The following is a 19,594-nucleotide window of genomic DNA, read 5'->3' on the forward strand; positions in this document are numbered from 1 at the left end:
CAGCGACACCCCACGGGGAAGAGGACATCTTGACATTTCCTGAAGTTCTGTCGAAAATACTCACTGACTTTGACGTTCCAGAACATGACTTACAAGCCCTCTCCATTTCAGCACATCCAACCCTTTCCCCAGCATTGAACCTTGCCTGGCAGTCATCTCCTGACTGTCTCTTGCCTATTCTCGTGTGCTGCATGGCTCAGCCCAGCGTTACAACATTTTTGGTGAAGTCTGGGGGCTTTGTTTATGGCTCTGCGAAGACTTTATGGCAAAGAACTAAAGAATCTTCTTCACTTCTGAAGACCATTTCTCTTTAGTGTATTAAGCATTTTCATGAGTTGTTAAGGTCATGTATATGGTGATTAAAATTTGGGGTACTCAGGGGGTGCCTGGGTGGCTCAGTCAGTTAAACACCGAATTTGGCTTAGGTGATGATCTATCTCACGGTTCGTGAGTTTGAGCCCCATGTCGGACTCTGCTCTGACAACACAGAGCCTGCTTGGGATTCTCTGTCTCTTCCTTTCTCTTCCTCTCTCTCTGCGCCTCCCCAACTCACACACATTTGCTCACCCTCTCAGAAGAAATAAATACGCTTTAAAATTTGGAATATTCCAAGAGACGCTTCATAGTAACTTTCAAAATCTATTATATATAACATTTAAAAGTTGTACTGGGCTGCTAAGGGTTTCTTCCTCTAGCTAGCATGGGTTTTGTTGGCAAAATTGTAAGCATTGCATACATCGTTTAAGGCAGGGAAAACCTGGTGGCTTAGAGATGATACCATATCATTATTAGGATTACATCTTTTTTTTTTTTTTAAAGAGATTTAACTGTACCGTGCAAGGTTCTTATTCCATCGATTCTCTGACAATTCCAGCCTCTCTAGAGGGACACGTAGTAGTCAGGGACCCAGCCAGCCCTTCTCTATAGTTTCCCAGGCAACTGGTCATCCCATTAGGACTCACTGCTTTTATTTGTCCTGTTCCAGATGCTAGGAAAGGGCCATCCATCTGTTTTCTGCCCTTGGAGACCAGGTCTTGGTATGTTTCCTGTTTGTACTCTTCTGAGGTTTTATTTGTTTGCCTTTCTTGAGGAAAAATCGTTATCTGCTAGGGGGAAATTGGCTTAATGTTTGCGTACATGCACATTTTATGTGCATATAATGTGCATAATCTTATACACAATAACCATTTTCTAGTTAACAACCTGATGATATTTACGTGATTGAGGCCAGTTAACAGATGACCAGAAAATACTTCTAATTCTTTCTTTCTGTGCTACAGAAAAGGAGACTTGGACAGGGCAGTAAGAAAAAGGGGAAAGTAAAGCAAAATTTCTGTGAGGAAATTTCTAAATTATGGATATTTTAGAAACTCTGTTTTGGTTTGTTTTTTTCCAGCCCTGTGCTGACAGCTCAGAGCCTGGAGCCTGCTTTGCATTCTGTGTCTCCCTCTCTGTCCCTCCCCTGCTCGCTCTCAAAAATAAATAAATGTTAAAAAGAAATTAAAAAAAAAGAAACTCTATTTTTTAAACTGTGTTCTATTACTAAAGCACTATGATATGTGTGTGTTGAATAATTAAATGGCAAATGCTCCACAAAGTCTGTTTGTAGACAAGAAATTGGTCATCGTGTGAGATTAAAAAAACTCCATATGGATCTTTTAAATTTTTAAAAAATATTTATTTATTTTTGAAAGAGAGAGAGAGAGAGAGAGAGAGAGACAGAGCATGAGTGGGGGAGGGACAGAGAGAGAGGGAGACACAGAATCTGAAGCAGCCTCCAGGCTCTGAGCTGTCAGCACAGACCCCGATGCGGGGCTCGAATTCATGGACTGTGACACCATGACCTGAGCTGAAGTCAGACATTTAACTGACTGAGCCACCCAGGTGCCCCCATAAAGATCTTCCATGCCTTGGATATTCTACGTCCCCATTGATAGCGTGTGTGTGTGTGTGTGTGTGTATAAAGTTTGAACAAAGCCTAACTCCAGGTCTGGAGAAGGGATAACCTTAGAAAAAAAGAATATCTTTTATTTATTTTTTATTTTTATTTTTTAATTTTTTTTTCAACGTTTATTTATTTTTGGGACAGAGAGAGACAGAGCATGAACGGGGGAGGGGCAGAGAGAGAGGGAGACACAGAATCGGAAACAGGCTCCAGGCTCTGAGCCATCATCAGCCCAGAGCCCGACGCGGGGCTCGAACTCCCGGACCGCGAGATAGTGACCTGGCTGAAGTCGGACGCTTAACCGACTGCGCCACCCAGGCGCCCCTAAAAAAGAATATCTTTTAAATAGAAACATTTTTGTTTTGCTTTCCGATTGTTAAAGTAGTACGTACGTGTGGTAGAGAAATGTGAAAATACAGAAAATCCTGAATAAAGAAAATATAGATTGTGGTTAAGCCCCCCACCCCACCACCCCAAATGTAACATTCTGGCTTCTTTCTTCCCAGATTTTGGTCTGTATGTATACATTCATTCAACAGATATTGAGTGCCAGGCACTCTGATACATTCTGGGGATACACCAGTGGACAAGACACACACAGTTTCCTGCCCCAGTGGAGTTTACTTCTTATGTATGTACATTTTTATACCCGACTATTAGGATCAAACCGTGTATACTGTGCCTGATTATATTCCTCTGCCTTCTATAAGGAACACCCTTCCCTTGTTAACTAGTTTTCAGTATGGTGATTTTTCATGAGTATCTGTCTTTTTATCTTATGAATGTGTCATAATTTATTTATCCCCCAGTTTGAGCTGTTCAGGCGCTTTTCACTTTTTTGTTATTCTGAAAGTAAGTGACCGTGAACATCTTTAAGTGTACATCTTCACTTTCATAACTTCTCATTTCCCCAGGGTAGATTATTAGGTATGAGCTTAGCCGGTGTAAAAGGAGGAACATTTTAAAGATCCCAGAAGCACTGTTAAATTAGCATCTGAAAAAATTATATAATTCGCACTTCTACTGGCAGCATATCTGTGCTCCTTTTATGCTCCCCAGTATTTATTATCAGGAAAAAGAAAACTTGACCAGTTCAACTGGTAAAAAGTAGTCTCATCATGTTTTAAATTGTATTTCTTTGATCATTTCTAAGATCACACATGTTACTATATCTTTATTTCTGTGACTCATCCCTGAAAAGTTCTTGGCACATTTTTTTCTATCTAAAACCGTTTTTATGTATTTATCAGCACCCTTTATATATTGAGCAATTCAGGCCATTATCATGTATGTAGCAACTTTTTCCCTTGTTAGAGAATATATACTTTTTCCAGCTTCCCCCCCGCCCAAATTATGAGAAGGGAAATGAAAGCGGGGGGGGGGTTCCTTCTCTTGATATTAATGAGACATTGGATTTTAAGCCAGAATCTTCCTTCCTAACCATGGCAGCAATGGCTTAGGTGCTGTGAGAGCAGCACCTGTGATCAGTAATGCTCAAGAAGTAGGCTACTACAGACAGGGCTGTCTTTATTTTTTTTTTAATTTTTTTTTTTTTAACATTTATTTATTTTTGAGACAGAGAGAGACAGAGCATGAGTGGGGGAGGGTCAGAGAGAGAGGGAGACACAGAATCCGAAACAGGCTCCAGGCTCTGAGCGGTCAGCACAGAGCCCGATGCGGGGCTTGAACTCACGGACCGCGAGATCATGATCTGAGCTGAAGTCGGACGCTTAACCGACTGAGACACCCAGGTGCCCCCAGACAGGGCTGTCTTCAGTGCCAGCAGGATGCAGGTAGGCATGTGAGCACGGGGAGTAGACTGTACTTGCTAACTAATATGAAACCTTGCCCCCTCCTCCAATGTAGCAATCCTGGTGCATGTGGATTTAATTAGTTTCCAAAGAAGGAGTACCATTTATCGACATGTACCTCCGTGTGCACCTAGATAGGCTTTCAGGTTGTAGAAAAAGTTGGACCTCTTAGTTGTGGATGAATGAGTGAGATCCTGGCCCAAACCAGCTGCTGTTGTGAACAGGGGGATAGATTTATGTTTAAAACAGAGTAAACTGTGCAACCAGGTAATAATTGTGAGCAATGAAGTATGTTTGCTACAGTCACCATTAAAGAAACAGATAAATCACAGTAAATTCAACATGGCACTTGAGCCATTCAATAAATGGGTATTTTAAGTTTCATTTGCTTTTGAACTAAGTGCAATAATTTATAGGGTAAGTCATTCAAAGATTAATGCTTGGAAAGCAGGAAAATCACTACACAGGAACAGAAACATATCATTTATGTGTATTACATTGCGGCTTGGTCTGCCCGTGTTTCCATTATAAACCTGATTTTTCTAGCATTTATAATACAGCAGCAAAAAAAGTTTGCCCAGGGCTAAAACTTGGTATTTGCCTCAACTTTCTGATATTCCAATTTTTATTGTATCCTTTTCTTTCTCAAATACGATGACATCTATCCCTGCGTTTTTAGATGTTTACATCATTACAACACTGTTAATTCCAAAAGTTCACTTATTTTAGGAGCACAAATTTGTGGCTCCTGAATTCAGAATGCACCGACTTGTCATTGACTCTGAGCCTTTTCAAAATGGTTATAAAACTTATAAAGATGGTTTGCAAACACAATTCAAAGAGTGAAAAAGAAGGAGCGTTAAATGCCATGGATATAGCACCTTTGATTTAACAGCTACAAAGACGGGAATGCTCTAGGTCATGACTAAATGTGAGCCAGTCTATTAGAGGATTCATTTAAATTTGGCATCTCTAGTTTGATCAGGCTACATAATTTTGTCAAGCCCATACACGGATACCCAATCTGCTTGCTAATCATTTGGTACCCAGCATGTCAACTAAGTACAGAGTTGACGCTTACTTAGGAAGTACTGGGTGAACAAACGAGTACACGAATGTTAGTTCAGTTACAGGCTGGCACACGCTTCCGAAGAGTCTCCATCTTGTAGTTCATTTTCCCATAAAAGCGTAATGTAAATGATAAATTCTCCCACAACAGCTCACTTCCAGCCATTACACTCCAGAACAAATCGTAGAATCACTGTAAGCAGACAGAGAGCTGAACCCCTTTCCGTAAGAACCGCCCTCCAAGGCTGCCATTGGTCCTGTGGTCCTGCTCAAAGAACGATACGGATTTCACGTGTTGTAAATAATTTGTCCTACTGTTGGTCACCTAGCTATACCGCCTTTTAAAAAATGGTATTAAACCCATCTCTTTCCTTTTACTTTAAAATCGTGCATCTCCGTCGTCCCTTTCTAGAGCCCTGAAGATGAGGCCTACCAGGTTTAGGTATGACTCAGGTTATACCGATCCCTTCAACCTTCAGACCACTGAATCCAAGCCTGCAGGCCCCTCTGAACAGGCTTGTCTGGGGCAGCGGTTGTGGAAGATCGGTTCGCCAGCCAGCGGCTTCAGCACCAGCTGGGAACTCGGTAGACATGAAAATTAGAGGACCCAGCCCAGAGAGACTAAATCTGAAACTCTGGGGAGGGGTCCGGCAATCTGTATTGAATAAGCCCTCCAGGTGATTGCAATGTATCAAGTGTGGATTGCAATGTACTAAGTGTGGAAAGGCTGTTCTAGGGCTTACTGGAGCCGGGTCCAAGATGGGATCTTAATATTCGATTCCTCTGGGCAGCAAGCTCAGCGGTGGTGTGGGCTCTGGCTCCCAGCTGCCCAGTACGCTGTTGCTGGACGACACCCTCAGGGGGCCTTGGAGCCGTCAGAAGAGTTTGGTTTAAGGTTCAGACACGTAGTCCAAGGTATGACCAAATGGTCAGACATGGTGGTGGGGCACGGGGACCCTCTGGTCCGCTGTGGCCAAGCTAGCTTCAGGATGACATTGGATACCCAAGGCTGCACGTTAGAACTTTGTCAGTACTTTGTAATACCTGATAGGAAAACATTTCAGCTGGATTTGAAATCTATCACATTTCCATAAGAAATTTCACGACGTTAATCAAATAAAGTACGATCGGATCCTTGAAATAGGAGTTGCTGTATTTCAGTGGTCTTAAAAACAGTTAAGACAACTTTTATCTCTTTGTTGGGTGAGTAAGATTCCTTATTAGTGATCACCAACCATAGCGTTGAAAGCTCATCATTAAAAGTTCCTAGCTGTTACAGCTTATAGTCATTTCAAGCCTATAACCCAATTTTTTAAAAAGTTATTTTCAAGTAAGTAAAGTTCTTTTTTAAAAAAATGAACAGGATTTCATTTGGAAGTTTTATACTAATTCAGTGTTTAATATTTTTACTGATACTCTGAATTTTCTTTCCAGTTCTTACACATTTTTAAACACTGCGATAAATGTCTTTTGACCCCATATTCTCCCCCGTGTCTCCTAGGGTGAGGGGCACTGCAACTGTGTGACCCTGTGGGGAAAGGCACTGGGCAGCTACCTGCCCTCTGCTCCCTGGAAGCCCTTCACGTGCTTGTATAATTCCTTCCCTTCTTTGAGTAAACAGCCCTGGTTCTTCCAGTTGAATCTGTTTATCTGATCCCCTTTCCAGACACCATTCTTGTGAAAGTTCTCCTGGTTTTCATGATCTCCCAGAAAAAGTGGCATTCGCAGCTGAGCACGGTCTTTGGATCATCATCCGCCTGGTGCCAGGACAGAAGAAATGTGCTAGGACCCGTGGTTCAGACGTTAAGTGCCAATGATTCCCATGAGGGACTTTAGAAATGCCTAGAATGTAAACTCCACGCAGGCAGTGACTCTCTTTTTCATTGTTTTATCCTTGACTAGGGCAGCGCTTAGCACATGGTATGTGCTCATTAAATAGTTGTAATATTAAGGAATGATTAAGTGACAGACATGGGAAGAAGCCGAAAGAAAGTAGATGCCTCCATGCTGTTGTCACAATGGTGAGGTTAGATGGGTTCAGTGAGTGGTGATACCATCCAGAGTGGCCCATTGTCGTGGTGTCCACCACTGGGAAACGTAGAGGCCGTTTGTATGTTGGCGTCCATAAGCCAAGTCCTGCTAGTAAAGTGAAGAATTGAATGCTACAACTTGTTAGATTCTTTCTTTAAGGACAATTAAAATGCCTTTACTGACACAGTGCCTTCTAGCATTTACATCCGTATGACCTGACACTCTTGTGTTAGTTTTGTTCATAGTAGAAGATGCATTCTTGAAACATGACTCGTCTTACTGGAACGACCTGTTGGCATGGTATGGTTTGGTCCTACTCCTAAATCTATGCAGGGCGCATGGTACATGGTATATACTCAACAGTGTTCAAGTTCTACGAGATCTAGGACGTTGTTTCCTAAGACAGCCTAGAAGTTCGAAGTGAGGCACGAGAGCACCTAGCCTGACCCTCTTAGATTCAAATTCTTTCTGAACTTAACCAACTCATCTAACTTCTACTGACCCCATGTGTTTTACCACAGTCGTGCTTCAAGGTGGCATGGTCACCCTGCAGTCTCCTCAGACTGAGTTCTGCCCCTGCCCTGGGCACTCTCATGACTCCTTCCCATAGGTGGGGGAGGATACACCCTGGGACTTGTAAGCTGCTTCAGTTTTCACTGGGGGATCTCAGGACTACCTCTAGCATTAAAGGTTCAAGCCCTTTTGGGGCAAGATGAGTTCTGCAGGGACATTGCTCCTGATGTTGGTCAGCGTGATACTGTGTCCTCTCTGCCAGAAGCCAGAGGAGAAATTCTGTCTCTCTCAGGAATAGCCTTGTGTCTTGTGAATATCTTAAAACATAAAAGTATGGATGAAGTCAGTCTTGTAACTGATCGTGTTTCTTTCTTTGCTTTAAATGTTAAAAAGCTTGGCCCCAAACGTGTGGTCCATCACCAGCGTAGGATCCCATTGTCCATATTTTTTAACTAACAAAATTTCTAGACCAATTTTACTATATAATCTTGATTCCTCCCCCTCCCACTCTGTATCATTTCATTAGTTTTTTAACTTTATCCAGTAAAGGTGAACTGAAGTTTTTTTTGTAAGCCATCTTAAGTCTTTTTTTTTTTTTGGACCATGGTAAGGTTTCAATAAATACGTAATGAATACTTGCATAACATAGACTAATGCAGCAAGAGTATTTAATGATTTTACCACAGAATATTAATGGCCAGGTGGAAATTGCCACTTTTGGTTTCTTTCTTACTAGTATTTCTCAAAATTTACTGACCTGTTCATTATGGATGGGTTTTAAGGTTGAAGTTAGTGTAATAGCATTCAACTGTGAAAACTTTTTTCCTTAGAATCTTTCTTCTTTGATGTGGGGGGATGGGAGTATTTTTCCATTCACTTGCACTCATGAGAGGCAATTTTGTATGTCAGGCCATGAGCTTATCAGTGCCTGAAAAAATGGCTAACATTTCCTGTCTCACGTATGAATGATCTGGGTGAAACCAGTCATGAAAATGTGAAGCAGTAAGGAATTGGAGGTAGAACTCACAAGCCAGTACTGATTTTATCTGAAGAGTGGCTAACCACCCCCACCAGTTTCTTTTTAAGTTCTTACACCGATCTAAGTTGTAGATTTTGGAAAATCATTGTCTGATACTTTTTGCTTGCCGGTGTAGCTCCCCAGTAAGCAACCCCAAAGGAAATCTAAAATCAAAGCATGAAATACATGTGTATGTGTCAGTGGGTATAATGAATCCCTATTAAGAAGGTATTTATAGGGGTGCCTGGGTGGCTCAGTCAGCTGAGCGTCTGACTCTTGATTTAGATTCAGGTCATGATCCCAGGGTTGTGGGATCAAGCCCTGCGTTGGGCTGCATGTTGGGCATGGACCCTGCTCAAGATTCTCTTCCCCTCCCTCTGCCCCTCTTCCCTGCATGTGCTCTCTCTGTCAAATGTAAACAAGGCGTTTACAATCTAGTTGAGGGAATAAGATACAGGTAAGTGAGCAGAAGGTTGCTACGCATAGGTACACCTAATAAGTAAATGGGGTAGCTGGTTCCTGTTAGGACTGAACTCGGGCATATCATTTAAGGCAAGGCCGGGCAGAGCAGGTATTACAAGAGGTGGGTTTGGACTTGGATCTAAAGAATACCTTGAAAGGATGGAGAGGAAGAAGAGGGACATCCCAGGTACGATGAGCAAAAGTGAAACGCCGGGACAGCACGCACTCAGAGGTCAGTGGACCCAGCACCCGTTCTTGAAGAAGAGGGTTTCGATCAGGCCAGTTGGTAGAAGGGCCTCTTACTCCGAAATGGAGATTTTTTTATCGTGTCCATTCTATGTTTCCACAATTTTGGAAAGACTTTGGAACAGAGAAAGGATACAGAGTACACAGCAGCGTGCCTCTCAAACTGAAGTGAGCATATAGATCCTAAGGGATCTTGGGAAAATATAGATTTTGATTTCGGTCTGGGGTGGGGTCCACCTTTATAAGAAGCTTCCAGGTGATTCTAATGCTCATGTTGCACGAACCTCACTTTAGATAGCAAGGACAGAGTACTATTTTAAGAAGATTTATTTGACAGTAGTGATTTGATTGGCAGGACAGTGCTTCATCTGAGTAGGATCTTGGAGTCAAAGACCTAAAGATAATCGACTAGTCCATTTCTTTACATTGCCATTGGAAAACCAACGTAAAAAACAAACAAACAAACGAGGTCTGAAGGTCTTCCTATAGTGGGGGCCAGACCAGAACTCAGTCCTCCTGGCTCCCACTCAGTACCTTCTCCTCCACTCAACAGTGGTGGCTGGGTGTCTGTGGGGTGAAGGACTGCAGAGAAGCCGATGCCTTGGGAACGGAATGGCATGGCTGGACACAAGAAACCTTGTGAACAGAGAAGCAACCGCTCCCGGTAGCTGATTTGCTGGGGAGTGAGGAAACTCCCACGGAAGTGCTGAGGTTTACGTCCTGCTAGAATGAACAGATACCGCATTGTTTGGCCAGAATGGAGAAGGCAGCCAGACAAGAGGGGAGCCCACTTGACCAATTGGGAGCTACCACAACTTCATAGTCTTCTTGTAAAGGGATAAATGCCACATGAGTTTTAAAATCCATCACAGGCAGCAACTTTCCCCAGCAACTGAGAACGCGTTCCCTCCGTTAATGGAACGCATCAGTGATGGTATGTGTTGAGTGTTGAGTGTTGCCAGGCATGTGGTCTCTCGCCTGTCCACCAGCTCCTTCCTGTGCCCAGCGTGGAGGAGGAGACCTTGGCGCTCAGCTGAGCTGACCGGCGCCTGATGGTTTTCCTCTCTGCTCTTGGAGTAAGAGAGGGATTTATCCCACCTGCTTTTCCAGATGTCAAGTTCTTTTGGCTTCAAGCATCGGCAGCAATAAGGGCTGGGAGGAGTGTGGATTTCCCCAAGAAGGTGGAAACGTGGTGAGAGTATGGGTGTCGGTGTGATACTTGTTTTCCAGGACCTCAGTCGGCCCCCACCGGGCTTTGGACTCCGGTGTATTACACGGCATAGCCAGAGCCTGTCAGGGAGGTGGCAGGTGTGCTTGTGCGTGCAGGTGCACACGCACGCACAGGTGGAAACACTCACGCGTGTTCAAACATTTTGGTTTCGGTTTTGGCAAACTGCTGATTTCATGTGGAAACTTTGTTCCTTTTTTTGCTTCTGTATGAGACATAATAAACATTGAGGGGGTTACTATTTCCAGAGCTGTCCCAAGTTGACAAGAAATAAATGTGAGGTTCCCCTCTACCCAGTAACTTTTTATCATATGATTCCGTTTTTAAACTATATGGAACTACATAGTTTTGTCTTTTTCCTCAAAATATCGGTGTGAGATGATTTCCAAAATCATTATGGACCTTCACTATTAATCAGAAAATGCATGCGTAGCGATCTGTGAACCTAGTTACCAAAAATTTTAATACCTCATGAAGGTATTTTAATATAGAGCGTGACCTATATGGGTCTTCTCAAATATGACCTAATTTGAGAAATTTAAATTTCAGTATTTCTTGAGACATTTCTCATTTCTTGGTTTAGTTGTTGGGGTACAAATAACATTATTGCCAGTTTTAATTTTTTGAAACCTGTATTACGTCTTTAGAAATATCTAAAGGCAACATATGTTTGACAGATATGTTAAAAGTTGAAGAATAGTGGTCTTTGCAGATGTAGCCCTTTATGTAAGGAAACTGTCGGATATTTTCTCATACGCTTATGAACATATATATGTTGATAATTTAAAAACATATATGGCTTCTGAAGATTGTGCTTTGAAGCTGATCTTATATTAGAAAAAATAATGAAGGTAATCCAAGACTACATGCTTGGAAAAAAACAATAGTAAATGTAGGTAACTGCTGTTCACACTTGGTGTATGTCCCCTCTAACCTTTCCTTGTGCTTGCCCACATACGTACATACATGTGCATATGTTGGGCTGTATTTATAATTTAGTTTCCACTGTAATGCTTCATTAAGTTCGGGAGGTTTCCTTAAGCATTTGTAGTATACAAACTCACTATGGGTTTGTGATGTTTGATAACTTCTGTCATTCTTTTAAAAAAAAATTTTTTTTTAATGTTTATTCACTTTTTGAGACACAGGGTGCAAGCAGGACAGGGGCAGAGAGAGAGGGAGACACAGAATCCAAAGCAGGCTCCAGGCTCCGAGCTATCAGCAGAGAACCCAACGCGGGGCTCGAACTCACGAACCGTGAGATCATGACCTGAGCTGAAGTCGGACGCTTAACCGACTGAGCCACCTAGGCACCCTGATATCTGTCATTCTTAATTAAGGTTTGCAGATGTAGCTTAATGATGAGCATTTTAATCCATAGATCAAATTCCATGCATTCACTTTATTTTAAAATGTATTTCTAAAACATTTGACTAAGTTATAATACCCTAACTTATAGTTATAGGTTCATGTTTAGCCACCAGGGTTGTGTGGCTCTCTGGATGCTTGTATGGAACATGGACTAACTTGTGGAGTTATATCGCACTAAATACTCCTTAGAATACTTTGTCAAGTGCAAAGTCAATGAGCATATCACACTCAAAAAGTGTTAGGGATATATTTGTACTTAAACAATAGTGAATACTGTTGTAACGAACTTTTTGGCTGTGTTCAATTTTTTTTTATGTTTATTTATTTATCTTGAGTGAGCAAGAGAGAAAGCACACACTCCGGGAATGGGGGTAGAGATAGGGAGTGAGAGAATCTCAAGCAGGCTCCACACTGTCAGCACAGAGCCCGACCCAGGGCTTGAACTCAAGAACTATAAGGTCATGATCTGATCGAAATCAAGTCAAGACACTTGACTGAGCCACCCAGGCACCCCTAGCCTTGCTCCATTTTGATTACATTTATTCATTTTCTTTTGCAACATTCAAGTGGAATCTATAAATTTGTTGGATACTTTTTTTTTCCTTGCAGTGACCAAAAAATGTTCTCCAATGCTAGGAAAGAGTCAAATTCTTGGTAATTGCCCATTTACTCAAGATTGAGTCACAGGACTTAAGAAAGCCTGATTATTAAATCTTATTAAAAATTCTGATATTTCGCGATACGGTATCTGGGATTTTCTTGAAATTAAAATGGGGTGGAGCCAAGGCACGTGTGAAGGTACGGATGAAACAAAATTGACGATCAGTAGATAATTGTTGAAGCTGAGTAATAGGAATTTGGGAGTTCATTGTACCATTCTCTTTACTTTTGCATATTTAAGATTTTCTATAATAAGTTGAGTTTAGCACTTATTTTCAATTTTTTTTTAAGTAGGCTGCATGCCAACGGGGAGCTTGAACTCACGACCCTAAGATCAAGAGTCGCGTGCTCTATCCACTGAGCCAGCCAGGCACCCACTATAACAAGTTGAAACAAGAGAGGTCATAATTGTGGCCTAAAACCTTGTGACAGTTCAACCTTCAAGTGATAGGTTCAGGTTGAAATACATTGCCAAGATGCGCTTCTGGAGGAAACTCTAAACATCACAAAAGAATCCTCATGGACATTGTCACGAATAAATACATCTCATCTGATTCCTTACTTAGAAAACTTAAGGAGAGCTCCCATCTCCCTGGTAGTCAGTGTGGCAGGCTAATTTCCCAAGGGGGCCATAATGATACCTCCCAACCCAGGGAGGTTACTGTGTGACTTTGACACTCTTCACTTAGATGGGGGCTGTGCAGTCTCTTGCACCTGGGAGAGCATATAACTCCAGCAGAAGAACTTGCTGCACGAGACTGTGTTAGAAAAAGGAATACAACTTCTGCCTGGCTCTCTTGGTCTGCCTGGTTTCTCTTGAAACCCAACATCATGCTGTGGGGAAGGCAAGCAGTTACGTGTAGCACCCCTGGATAGTTGTTCCAGCAGGTGGCCCCTGCGTAGGTCCCAGCTGTTAGCCAGCATCAGCCCCCAGACATGTGAGCGAGCAAGCTTCCTAATGATTACAGCTCCAACCATCCAGTCACCCCCACCCTTTGAACCTTCCAGCCAAGTCCCCAGACACCACAGTGCAGAGAGAAGGCTTTTCTGCTTTCCCCCTTCTGAATTCTTACCCTCCGAATCTGTGAATGTAATAAAATGCTTGTGGGCTTATGCGTCTTAAGTTTGGGATGATTTGTTACACAGCAGCGGTAACTGGATCAGTCAGCACGTGTTATTGAGGAGAATCTTCTTTCTCAGTGATCTCTCTTTCCAGAACATGTCCAAAAGATACATGTTTACTCAAGGACTGTGTTTGGATTATTCATCATTTTTACTATTTCCATCAACACGATGACTGACTGAGTTACAAATCAAGCGTTACACTGTGGATCCTCCATTGTGCTCCAGATAAAATAGCTTGCAACTGGGCAATCAGGTGCATCAACTTACTCCACCCTCCACCCTCATCAGGACTGTCTTCCCCCTCCCACCTTCCCCCTGCATCAGGACTGTCTTGTCCTACTGGAACTCTAGAGCCATGCCCCCTGCCCCTTACACCGGTTGAACTGGGAGCAGAGAAGAGGGCAACCTAATCCGTAGACTGGGAAGGGGAATGTCAAGGAGACTTTCTCTCCCCATCCACAGAGTTTGCTGTATCTTTTGTTATATACTTCTATATGTCTTAACTACTTGATAATATTCACACATACATGATAGTAATTAGTAATTACTCTTCTGGACTTTTGTCATTGATATCATGTGACATCCATCGGGGCCGTAATAACGGAAGGTTGCCAGTATTCCATTCCGCTTTGTCTCTAACCATCACACATCGGTCTAAACTTAGTGAATAACTTTACATGCTTCTCTGTTGTGTCGTATTTTTACTTCAGGGTGTGTTTGCTCTAAGAAATGCCTCGTAATGATGATGGTAGTCTTTCCTCGAGAGTTGAGATTATTAAGATTTGCTCTGAAAATCATTACTTTGTAGTATGCTTTGGGGAGGGGAAGCAGTAGAAACATCGCTGCACGAGATGTGTTTAACATCTCCTGTTCTGAAAAAGCAGATGTTCTGCATGAAAACATTATCTGGGTCCATTATTTTAAAGGGATAAATTTTAGTACATTCTACATCCAACTATATCCCCAACCAGTTTCCTAAAAAGTCCCTAAAATACAGTCTGCTGTATGTAACAAACCAACATGTGAAAATGAATTATTTAGAATGTTACTTCCTGATCATCTTATATTTAATGTGGTTGTTAACAAGGACCTGCTTTGTATTCCGGAAAAGCTACATTTTGTATAATATACCATAAATGTTAAGTTTAGGATGTGGGGTAACAAATGGTGCACTCAACAAATGAAAATTTGTTAGAAAAAATGCAGATAAAAATATGCAATAAAAGCAGGTAATTCCCTATCACGGACCGTTACCTAGTGAGGTAGAGACTTCAAGCTTGAAGAACGGTTAAGAATGGAGGAGAGGAGGAGAGTTGAATTAGACATTGTTTTTCGTTGATGGCTATGGAAGGACATGGGCTGGAGTTGGGTGTTAAAGGCGCTACAGAAAGTTTCAGAGGAAATAATAGAGACCTGTCGTCATTCTGAGATTCCCACACTGACTCTGAACAGGAAAATGTAGGTCGAAAAAATTGCAAACTATATCTTTGCTTACTTCCTGCTGTTTAAGTTTGTAAATTTCTCTAAGCGATGCTAAGAGGTTAGGTATCACGGCATCATGACTGGTCGCTAAGCGCCAGGAACCCCCAGATACCTATCTGCCGTGTTGATAACACCTGAGCCTGATGTCCTATCGGTTGAACTAGGAATGTGACTCAAACATTTCCATATATTGCTTTGTAAAAATGGTACATCAGGTCTGGGACAGAAATAGAAGTCCGTCCATTTTGAACAAAGGTGGCAATAAAAGCCAAGAGGATGTTAAGCAAAGAGAAGTTTTATACCAGAGTTAATACCACTCTGGTATTTTTTCATAACAAATAAGGCCCTGGGACTAAGGGTGAGTGAATCTCCGTCCATTAAAGTACTTTTCTCTTTTGATCAACTCGTCCCAAACCATCCTGTTCTCAGATTTTTCACCTCAGCACATTCATTTTATAGTCGATCTACGTACTGGATTCCTGTTACTCAGTCCCATTTATAAATGTACTCTGAGTTTTACTTATTTCATTGCTAAGTTTTTGACATATTGGCCTATTTTTATAATCACGCTAGTAATGAAATAGGTAACTTCAATAAATTGAACATTTAGATGCAGTGACAATTCCTAATTTGAGATGATCCTGTTCCCGTATCCTGAATGTCAGCCGAGACTAACAGAATAATTTTCATACGGTACATGTGCGATCCTGAAGATTATAACAATTATTAAGAACACAATAGGATTATTGGAAAACTCATAATTAACCCGGTCTTTCAACCTCATTAGTGATATTACTCTCTTCCTCTAAAACTGCCTATTGTCCTCCTTATGACTTGATCAGCTGGGGACCACTCTGGACTGTGAACCATACTTTGATGAGGACGTGTACTTTAGCACCTGTTTAGATTTAGAATTATTCTGTATTTGTGAAAAATATCGATGTGGTGCTCTGTGCTGTGCTTCCTAGTACAGCTCGTATTTTCCCATAGTATGTTCTAACACTTCTAATAGTGTGGTTTTCCTATTTTGCTGCCAATGCTTATTTCAATATATTATTTTTGTCACAGGTAATAGGTTTACCTCTTTTTTTTTCCCCATCCAAAGGGGAAATGGAGGTGTTTCTTTTTTCTTCTATTTTAGAGACAGGAGGACAGGGGAGGGGGAGGGGCAGAGGGAGAGAGAATCGCAAGCAAGCTCTATGCGCGCTCAGTGGTGAGCACTACTCAGGGCTCAATCCCATGACCCTGGGATCATAACCTGAGCCCAAATCAAGAGTCGGACGGTTGACTGAGCCACCCAGGCGCCCCAGGAAATGGAAATTTTAACTATAAAATGGTTTTAGCTCTAAAATGGTTCAATTCCTTTTTTTATGATTTGATGATTTTTGATGACATCATGCATTTATTTCATCTGTTAACTGGATACCGAGAGTTGTTTTTTTGAATTTCCAGCTAGGCCGACTCATTTGTATTATAGGAGCACGGTGATTTCTAGGGCTCCATGATAATACCAGGTTAGCTTTCCACCTTCGTAAAGACACTTTCAACCAGCCCAACGTCATGAAATACTCTGAACACATTCAGCATTTTAACATCGGACCGCAACTCCGATATTACTGAAAAAGAAACCGAACACAAATGGATCTCGGTAAATTGTGGCCCAGTGATGGTCTAATCACATCGAGAGAACGATTTGCCCAGTAACTGTCGGTGCCCTTCAGTTAGACTGTGCTGGTTTCTTCTGCGTTAAAACTGCCAGTGGAGTCAAGCGGTGAAGTTTGGAAAACAGTTCAATTTTAAGACTCTAAAGTTCTCATTTTCAAAACGCTTTGGTTTTCCCAGAAAATCTGTTTACCTCCACCACCCCACCCCCCCCCCCCCCCCCACCGCACCCTAGCATTTCCCAAATGCTCCCATCTCTTCTTACACATCGATTTGTCTCTCTGGTGTGTGCCACGTTTGGAAGCCTCATTAAAGCAGCATCTGTTTCTCTTTTAGGAGAAACCCGATGCCAGCCCCACGTCACTTCAGCTGCGGTCCCAGATCGAAGTAAGCACAATGACTTTAATCGTCTATTTTTGCTTCTGCCTTTTTTTTTTTTTAAGTGATATTCTGTACAAATCAGATGAAGCCTGCCGCTCTGGCTGTGCTCACGCTGTGCCTCTTTTCTGCTAGGAGTCGCTTGGCTTCTGTAGCGCCGTGTCAACACCAGAAGTGGAGAGAAAGTAAGTTTCCCTCCTGCCCGGGATCGGAACTTGGAAGAAGGTGCCTCTGAGGTCCATCCTGGTGGGAGTCAAGTGGGCGACTGTGTTGTGTATGTGCTATGGAGCATGATGTCATTTTCCTTGCATGGGGTGTGTGTGTGTGTGTGTGTGTGTGTGTGTGTGTGTAGGTGGGTAAGAGTGTGTTGTGTAATTCAGTCGATGATGCCTAACGACTCTGCAAAGAGTTACTGGCTTCACACTGCTTCTTGTGAGTGAACCCTAAATAAATACCTGGAAACAAACATAGAGGAAGGAAAAGGACAGCTAGGTCCACCAACGTGGGATTTCTTCTTTTATACTAGTTTCTGATAGAGGAGGAAAGTCCTAAAGAAGCACAGTACAAAAAAAAAAAAAAAACAGTATATTCCAGAATAAAACAGTGACTGGAAAACCCCTCTCTGCACCTTGCTTTGGTGGGTGACCTTAAAACAAGAATAGATGCCTGTGACCAAAGACGGCAAAGGCTCACTTTTCTTTCCTGTTGAAGGCAATATTTTTACCTCTTTGTCCTGACTTGGACCCTGTAATTTTTAGTCTCCTGGAAGATAATTCTATGTTATATTTCGTATTGCCAGTATTTCTTTTAGGCACCTTAAAAAAAACAAAACAAAGCAAATGGGTTTTTTGTTGTTTCGTTTTGTTTCCTATAACCTTTCCTTTTTCCTCTTTATTCCATCATAATTACACTAGAATGTTCCATTTGTGATCTTCTGAGGTAAAGAAATTTTAAGAAAGTGCCCAGCTTCATACAGACACTTCCTTTGGCACAGAGCCACTTACACGGTTTTGTGCCAAGAGAAGCATAGAAGTGGTTTAGGAATAAAGTATTTCTGGAATGAAAAGCACACATTGGGAGAGCGTGTGTGTGCTTTACAGCACAGCTCCGCCTAATCCGTCCACGTGTGTGCTGCTGGCCAGAGGCAGCTTCAAGGGGGGGAAGGCTGTGTTGCCAACGCTTCGGTTCTCGAGAGGCTAAGCAGATTTGGTTCGGTCAGGACTGAGGAACATTGGGGTGACGAGCAAAAAGTAAACCAAGGCCACTGCCCACTCAAGGTTAGACGATCAATGTGCAATTAACTCGAATCTCCTTGGCTTTAGTTGCATGTAACCCCCTAGCACCTTAGCATGGAGGCTGAAGTAGCTTGGGGATCTGGGTTGACATTGATTTGGAAATTGGACATACGATGGCTATAGATGAAGTTGAGTGTGGGCAGCAGCGCAGAGTTAATGGACTGGAGGTTCTTCTGACTTCCTTCGCTACCTATTTGGCATGATTCAGGCCGAGAACTCAGGTGTTCGTTCAGAATCTGCGTCCGTCAGGAAACAAGACATGTTTGCCTTTCCTCCTAAGAGGAAGTGACTCACCAGATTTGTACCAATCTTAAGTTAGGCTGGATATTCTTCCCCTCAATTATGGGTAGTCATTCTTTCCGTGTTTATATCCTTCACTTGGTAAAATGTGACATGGCTTTGTGGCCAAGAAAGAGACTGTCAGCCTTCTCTGAGGTTAACGAAACATTTCGAACACACAGCACACAGTACTGTTGACAGCCTCAGCCTCTCCATCTGTACGACCGCCATTTTGCTTCCGTTCTTTTAAATGTTTTACTTAAACTGAAGTGTTTCTAAGTAACTTGGGAGTTTTAATCCATTTTGTCCTATATTTCCTTATTAACGTTTTTTGGAAACTATGGTACCCTTTTTTTCTTCCTTTAAAGAACTTTTGAAAACTTTTAAACTTCCAGAAAAGTCGTAGGAATTGTACAATGAACTTCCATATAACTTTTACTTAGATTCACCGGGTTGCATGCTCTTTTTCTCCCTCCTAGACACACACACACACACACACACTTACATAATACCGTAATTTCAGAACTATTTGGGGGTAAGTCAAAAATTCTGTGACCCTCACTCCTCGATACGTCAGCATTTATCTCCTAAGGACAAGGCCATTCTCACAGAACTCAGAGTACAGTCCCATAGAGAAGGATTTTAAAAACAATTTTCTTTCTTTTTAATGTTTAGTTATTTTTGAGACAGAGACAGAGTGTGAGCAGGGGAGGGGCAGAGAGAGAGGGAGACACAGAATCTGAAACAGGCTCCAGGCTCTGAGCTGTCAGCACAGAGCCCGACGCGGGGCTTGAACTCGCAAACCATGAGATCATGACCTGAGCTGAAGTCAGATGCTCAACCACTGAGCCACCCAGGCGCCCCAATAGTGATTTGCTTAATACACAGTTCATGTTCCAGTTTCTCTAATTGCCCCAATAGTGTTTCTTTATAGCACTTTCTCATCAATCCAACACTTAAAAAAATTACTCATCACATTTGCATGTCCTCTTTCTGGTCATATTTAATCTGAAAGCATTT

General features: G+C 42.1%; 1 protein-coding gene across 13 annotated transcripts in view; it reads left to right on the forward strand.

The window, feature by feature from the left end:
- Positions 1-19,594, forward strand: part of SASH1 (SAM and SH3 domain containing 1) — a 337,965-nt gene that overhangs the window by 211,197 nt on the left and 107,174 nt on the right. For 8 of the 13 annotated variants that reach the window (XM_023254477.2, XM_045058618.1, XM_023254478.2 and 5 more), the window contains 2 exons: positions 16,959-17,009; positions 17,136-17,185. The exons of the other annotated variants lie outside the window; for them this stretch is intronic. In XM_023254477.2, the coding sequence (XP_023110245.1) occupies positions 16,959-17,009; positions 17,136-17,185 (101 nt within the window). The remainder of the gene's footprint in view (positions 1-16,958; positions 17,010-17,135; positions 17,186-19,594) is intronic. 13 annotated transcript variants of the gene reach the window in all.

Source organism: Felis catus, chromosome B2, assembly GCF_018350175.1.
Source record: "Felis catus isolate Fca126 chromosome B2, F.catus_Fca126_mat1.0, whole genome shotgun sequence".
NCBI lineage: Eukaryota > Metazoa > Chordata > Mammalia > Carnivora > Felidae > Felis > Felis catus.